At 45.6% G+C, this 7500-nt stretch overlaps 2 protein-coding genes across 2 annotated transcripts in view; one reads left to right on the top strand and one right to left on the bottom strand.

Moving 5' to 3' along the window:
* Nucleotides 1-356: 356 nt before the first annotated feature.
* On the top strand, nt 357-4436 carry heyl (hes related family bHLH transcription factor with YRPW motif like; the record flags this gene model as incomplete). Its single annotated transcript, XM_083680058.1, has 5 exons — nt 357-436; nt 2877-2943; nt 3205-3288; nt 3551-3632; nt 3760-4436. The coding sequence occupies 5 exons, from the start codon at nt 357-359 to the stop codon at nt 4434-4436; spliced, it is 990 nt and encodes a 329-aa protein (XP_083536184.1).
* A 2761-nt stretch (nt 4437-7197) lies between these two features.
* The window catches only part of LOC310812584 (coagulation factor XI-like), a 4228-nt gene continuing 3925 nt past the window's right edge, over nt 7198-7500 (bottom strand). Inside the window, exon 9 of the mRNA XM_083681208.1 lies at nt 7198-7500. This exon is cut by the window's right edge and continues 7 nt beyond it. Coding sequence (XP_083537334.1) covers nt 7411-7500 — 90 coding nt within the window. The 3' untranslated portion in view covers nt 7198-7410.

Genomic DNA, 7500 nt, shown 5'->3' on the forward strand with positions numbered 1-7500 from the left:
GAGAAATAAAACAAAGAAGTCAAACATACAAAGGCGACACAAGGACGGCGGGGGAAACAATATTTCTGAAGTAAAGCTAAAAGAGAGAGAGAGAGAGAGAGAGAGAGAGAGAGAGAGAGAGAGAGAGAGAGAGAGAGAGAAAGAGAGAGAGAGAAAGAGAGAGAGAGAGGCTCAGAGGGTGGGCATTGGCTCCAGAGGTTGCCCCTAGTCTCCAGCGCATGTCGTGTTAGCAAGCGCCAAACAAGACCAACGCAGTCTCTTTCGCTCTGCACAGTCTTCCGTACACATCTCCTTCCATCCTTCCATCCATCCATCCACTGTTTCATCCATCCCTTCAGTGAGGAAGAAGAGGAGACATGAAGAGACCTCATGACTACAGCTCTCCGGACTCGGATACAGATGAGCTCATCGATGTTGGGCAGGAGGACAACTACTGGTGAGCACAGTCCACCAACCAGGGATTCTGACCAATCCTACCTTTTTCCCACCACTTTTGTGGGATGTTGATCAATTGCCTTATTCATTGGGGTGCACTGTTTCAGTTCAGCACATGACATTTCTATGTGATTCTGAATGTGACATCCTCCTGAATAAACCTCATGACCAAATCCCACCTGTGTTAATAGGATACTGACCAATCCCACTTTAGCTTGATGATTGTTGACCAATCACGCCTGAGGTTGTACAGAACCGTAGGTGGCTGAGCAAGGATACCTTAGATTATGGAATTTTGCTGATCAAGCATTCATGTACTATACTTTACAGGACTACAATGCTTTCAACTTTCAAATTCACTCTATTGTTGAACAGGGTGGTGTCAAGTTTACACATGAAACAATTCTGTAGTGCGACAGACACATGTTCTTGTTTACACTGGACTATTATAGAGATAATAATACATATTAACCTCAGATAAAAATGGGGATTGGCATGTGGCATGCTGCTGGTTCAATATACAGAAACAACACAGGCATGAGAGTAAATAAATCAAATCAAATCAAATCAATTCAATGTTTATTTATCATATCCAAAGGATACATATGTACATGATCCAATGTGCCAAACCTAACCCAATGTGCTAACCCTAACCCTAACCCTAACCCTAACCCTAACCCAGTCAATCTCTTTTAAGAGCTCAACAATACATTCAGATATTAACGGAAGACAATCCTCAATTCATGTAGCCCATGGAAGGGGATTGTAACAGACAGTTAAACCAATCCATTTAGTTACCTTATGGTTGTGTTGTGCTATTGACTTATATTTGTGAACACATGGACACTATGAGAGATGGACAGACTTAGAGAGACAGAGTGGTAATACAAACAAATACAATAGCTAATGTCAGTGTCCTACACAGCAACGTGGACAGGCACGTGAAGCGGTATGAATGATTGACACTCAAATTGATTTTGTTTGACTTGTGTCTCCAAAATCAGAGTTATTACGATGTTTTCATTTAGTGTTTGGTCCTGACAAACTGTTTGCACATGCTGTTTAAACTCCCCAAATAGTTCCAGTTTGGTTCTGTTTTACATTTTTTGTCCTGTTTCATGTAAAGTCTTTGATTTCCCTCTGCTTTTTATAAGCGGGGAGGGGGAAACGAGTCACCGTTTTGGGAACTGACTTGGAAACTGTGAAACTGGAGATTGTGCTTTCTGGTTTAAAGAACAGAATGTTTGCAAAGTCCGATTTGATCGAAATTAGTTTTGAAACCACATTTCATATTGGTGGTGAGGATTTTCGTTTCTATAGTATGTAGTGTAGCCTAAGACATCTCACAACAAATGGGAACATGTGTTCACTAATGTGAATTCTATATTAAGAATCGACAGAAAGATAAACATGACTGTCCTCATTACCCAAACATGACATAAACAAACCCTGCCCAGAATGTGACGCAGCACAGCATTAATTAAATTGATAGAAATATAGCTGTAACAATAAGTTGTAAAATGAAACACAGGGGAAAACCCAGGTTGACTGTAGTTTGAAGGAAAGCATGGAGTATAGTGTTGTTATTTATTGTATATGAGACTATCTACCATAAAACTGCATTTGCTCTTATAGAGTATAAACAAGACTCATATAGGTACATGACACCATAAATCTTTTACTAAAGAGCATGTGCATGGATCAAATTGAACCAATATAATGTTGCATCATGACACAGAACAGAAGTAAACAGAAGACTCTGGCTTCTCTCTTCAAGGAATGAACAGATATCATACAACATAAATCTAAACAAAAACATATAGGAAAACTGGCAGCCCTTATGTTAGAATCTCATGTGAACGCAGTAAGTCTTTGATGAACTGAAGAGTGCACTGTTTAAAAGACTCCAAGCTGTCAATCCCTTTTAAGATGTAAAACGAGAGCTCACACACAAACAGGATCCATATTGAGTGACTGTGTTCAGAAGAACCCAGACCAGAAACTGCATGTTGGAGCCGCTGCTAGCTAAAGCAATGTCCTCCGGATATATAATTATCTGTCTAGAAATGCTTTGGTAAGATGGAAGGAGCGTAGCATGTCATCCAACTGAAACTAATGTCCAGAAACACGTTAAACCAAAACAATCCCCCCCACCCCCCCCAGCCGCTCCCCGCGTCTCGTTGTGCCCAAACGACAAATTCGATTGAGAGTGATGACGTGCCATCATGCCCCTGCATCATATTAGAGAGAATAACCACAACAATATGCAATGACATCAAAGTAAACATCCCTCTTTCTGTTTCTACTCCTCTCTCTGTGTCCCTCTGTCTCTGCTTCTCTGTTCTTGTCTCTCTCTCTCTACCCCCCCCCCCCCCCCCCCTTCACTCTCTTCCTCTCTCTCTCCTTCTCTCTCGCTCTCTCTCTCTCTCTCTCTGATACAGTCCAGTCACTGGGTCCATGTCCCCAGGAAGTACCTCTCAGATTCTGGCCCGGAAGAAGAGAAGAGGGGTAAGTCTTATCTCATTCACTTGTACTGTATCCTCTTTTCCAAAGCTCAAACACTCCCCTTATTGTATCATACCCAGCAAGATGCAAGATATTACAGAGATGTGGTAACCCTATGGGCCGACTTTAAACTTGACTTGAATTTGCACCAATCTATCAGCAAAAGTTCAAGTGGTTCATCTCAAAGTCAGGGTTTGTCCATTGGTCTCTTATTAATCTTCCACTTACTGTCTGTCTTACTGTCTCCCTGCTCCTGTTGTTCAGATCATTGAGAAGAGACGCAGAGACCGGATCAACCACAGTCTATCAGAGCTCAGGAGACTGGTGCCCAGCGCCTTTGAGAAACAGGTAACCAACATCCAGAGAGACTCTCTCAACAGACTGACCAATCAACCAGCCTAACATAAGTACGATCAACATACTGTACACATTCAATGAGTAGCAGGACTGCTTCTCTGCATCACTCAATGAATCGTCTCACTCAATCAATAAAACCAATAAACCATAGACATTGACATTGTTTACAACCAGCTTAACAACATCTGTCATTGGGTCAAAGCACACCTGATGATGTTCCTATCGTGATGTTGACTCCTGCTCTTTTGTTTAGGGCTCCTCTAAGCTAGAGAAGGCTGAGATTCTACAGATGACTGTGGACCACCTTAAACTGCTACACACCATGGGGGGCAAAGGTGAGACCCTTGGGCGTCATGTTCCCAGCAAGCATCAACTCTGTCTGTAGCACTGTGTATTTTAAGTAACCTATAAATTATTTTTTCACCTTCACACTCTTTCTCTCTCTCTCTCTCTCTCTCTCAGGATACTTTGATGCGCGGGCCCTGGCAGTGGACTATAGGACCCTGGGGTTCAGAGAGTGTGTAGGGGAGGTGGTGCGGTACCTGAGCTCCCTGGAAGGAGGGGTGGAATCCCCAGACCCCATCGGGGCCCGCCTGGTCTCCCACCTGAGTCACTGCGCCAGTGAGCTGGACCCCCTGCTGCTCCAGGCACCTCCCTCCACCACCCTGCCCTTCCCTCCCTGGCCCTGGGCCTCCTTCCCCCAGATCTCCCCCTCCTCTCCAGCCTCCTCCACACCCCACTTCCACGGGGGGAGGAGGGAGCTAGCTCTCCTGGGGGCTTATCCCTCCCCCTCCCCACCTGCCCTGCGTCTCGCCCCCCTGGGCTGCCAACAGGGGGCACTGCTTGCCCCTGCCACTTTGGCGTCTGTGCGGAGGATGTCCTCCCTCCCCTCCTCCCCGGCCCTCACCCCCTCCCCCGCTCACAGACTCACCCAGCAAACTCCCAGTGGTCACAGGGCCTCGCCTCTCCTCACCCCTTCCTCCTCATCCTCATCCTCCTCCTCTTCCTCTTCAACCGCTCCTCCACAAGTCTCCTTCAGGCCCTTTGCCCCTCTGGGGTCTCCCGTGGGCCAGCGCAGGGGCATGGGGAATTCCGCTAAATCATCACAGGCCTGGGGGACAGAAATAGGAGCCTTCTGATGCACATCCCAAATGACACCATATTCCCTATGTAGTGCATTGGGGCTCTGGTCAAAAATAGTGCACTATACAGGAATGGGTCATTAGGATGCCATTTGAGAAACAGTTTGAGATTGGTGCCTTCTGATTCAATCTCTGTTCAGGTCATCGTCTCTAAAGTTATAAGCCATATAAGACTCTTCTCACCCGATCTCTCCTCAAAATGGACTGACAAAAAGACTCTTGTACACAGCATCGGTCAGTCACTTGTGCTCCACGACCAAACAACTCCCTGCAGAACACAGAGAACGAATACATATACAATGCTAATGTGAATTAACAGCGGACACTTTGAACTACGGATGACTGACTTACATAGGATGTTTTTTTTCTGTGGATTTTCGTCCTGTTTTATTCTCTATGAAAGGGGGCTGAAGACACAGCCAAATGCAAGAGTTTACCGTAGAGCCTTAGAATGGGATCTCTTCACAAGAAAGACCCCTCTCCAACTGTTCTTATGAGCTGAACAGACCTTTTCTCTCATTTTGTTTTGTTTTTCATCATTGGAATCATTTAAATGCATTTTACTACCTTGAAGGATTTTGTTGAATTGACATTGAATGTCTGACAAACATGGTATATAAAGAAAAAGTCCATATATGATTGCGTCTCTTCTTAACCTTTTCATCAAGTGTGAGTGTGTTTGTGAGTGTGAGTATGAATGTGAGTTTGTGAGGGAGACAAAATATGTTGCAGAATGCAAGGCATCTCACCCATATTCTCTCTGGGTGAGTTACCCATGACCACAAGGGGGAGTCATTGCTTAAACCCACAGGTTGCTATTTCGAGGGATGCTACACATCATCAAAGTGGCCAACAGATTAATGTAGCGGAGGGGATTGGGAATCACACTCTTTTGATGAGGTAGCCCTGCCTGCGACTTCTAAACTTAGATGTAGCCCTTGTACCTCAAGGATGTCCTCTTGGTATAGCGATACAACAACAACAAAAACAGTAGTTTGAGCAGCATCAGAAGTAGTGGAGCAGAGTTAGGATGACCCTAGACACTGATCTGAGGTCAGTGTCACATCTCTGTCCAATGGTTAACGTTAGGATTAGGGAAGAGTAATCTGATCCTAGCTCTGTGCCTAAGTGCAACTTCTCCACAGACACCAAAATTGTAAAAATATATGATGTCTAGCAATGGTATCGGAGCATCTCTCCTGCTGGCTGATGGGAGTTGCGGTCCTGGGCCGCAGAAGATAAACATGGTCGGCGCGGGTGGTGTTTTTGGGCCGCCACGGGGAAGCAAACAGGCCCATCACCGTGCCCTCTCATTGGCTACAACATATAATTAGGTTTAACTCCATATCTATCTATCGCCGCCTCTCTTTCCAACCCTGTGGTCTACCAACGGATATCTTCTCTGTCTGTTTGTCTGCTTGTGCATGCCACTGTCTCCCCCACTGGGATAAGGGGAGAGAAAGAGAGGGATGAGAGTTAAAGACAGAAAGGGGGAATGAGAGTGAGTGAAAAGGAGAAGAGAGGGTGGTATGGGTGAGTGAGGGTATAAGGGGTAGGAACATGGTGGAGTGTCGTGTAAATACCCCAGAGTTCTGCAAACATAACAGACTCCTCTAAAAAGCATAATTATGACTGACAGTGGTAACGAGTTGTTTCTCATGAAGATCATGATAATTGTACTTAACTACACCAAAATGGCTCCAAGAGGATGAGAGAAGAAAGGGGGGGGGGGAGAGGGAGAAGAAAACTTGTGTGTGTTTACTATTCAAAAACACTTTGATCTACTTCAGGATACAATATCTATGAGGTCTGTGGTATATGTGTGTGTTCTGCAGTGTGTGTGTATTGTCAGTTGTGAATGTGTAGTGTATGTCTGTGTGTGTGTGTGTGTGTGTGTGTGTGTGTGTGTGTGTGTGTGTGTGTGTATGTTTTCATGCTGTTCAGTGTTTTGTTTATGCGTGTGTATGCAGTTTGTGTGAGTGTATGCAGTATGTGTGTGTGTGTCCTGTGGCGAGAGTTTTATTTATGTTGTGTGTGTGCGTGCGTGTGTATGTATGTGTCTCTCTGTGTGTGTGTGTGTGTGTGTGTGTGTGTATGTGTGTGTGTGTGTGTGTGTGTGTGTGTGTGTGTGTGTGTGTGCGTGTGTGCGTGCTGTAATGTGAGTCTTTGGGACTGGCGTCGGGGCTGAACCGCGGTAGCGGCGTGGCTCTCGTGCGAGGCTGGCCGGCGGTCAGACGGACGGTATGGCGGGGGAATGTTTGTGGAACTCTCACACACACACACACACACACACACACACACACACACACACACACACACACACACACACACTGACTGCCTGGCTCTATTCTGGCCTCAGAGCAGCGGAGCCAGAGTCGCTACCACAGCTTCCAGGAAGGACAACCACAATCACACTGCTCTGGCTTTCCCACGGGGGAGGGGGAAGAGGGGGAGGGGGACAGAGAAACGGAGGATTGCAAGAGAAGGGAGGGTGGTAGAGAAGAGAGTGGCATCGAAGCACAGAGAGAGAAGGGGGGGGGGGGGGGGATAGAGAGAAAGTGAGACCAATTGACTGTGGGGATAGGGAGGGGGGGGGGGGAGCAGAGGGAGAGGTGGGACACAGACACAGACATACAAACACACACAAACAAACAAACAATAATTCCACAATAAGATTCTGCAATGTTTTTATTTTATACTCCATTCCACTATATTATAAACTGAACTGGGATCAGTTTCACGAAAGCTTTGTAGCTACAATAGTACTTTATCTCTTTTGGAAATTCAGGCCCATTCCTCTCCTAGACCAACACAGTTATTCATTTAATGCATTTAACACTTCTGTGTTTGTGGCTGGCTTGTCAGGAGAAATTAAGCCTATGAAGCTTTCAGGAAACTGACCTCAGATCTTTATTGATCAAAAATCTTTCATAGAATGTTATGAGTGTGTGCAGTATGTGCACAGTATGTTCTAACAGTTCACGGAGAATCCAGACACTACATTGGCCATGCTGACCACTTTCGGAGGGAGGGGGATGGTCATGACTTGTTTCAGGTAGCA

The sequence above is a fragment of the Argentina silus genome, assembly GCF_951799395.1.
Source record: "Argentina silus genome assembly, chromosome: 11".
Taxonomy (NCBI): domain Eukaryota; kingdom Metazoa; phylum Chordata; class Actinopteri; order Argentiniformes; family Argentinidae; genus Argentina; species Argentina silus.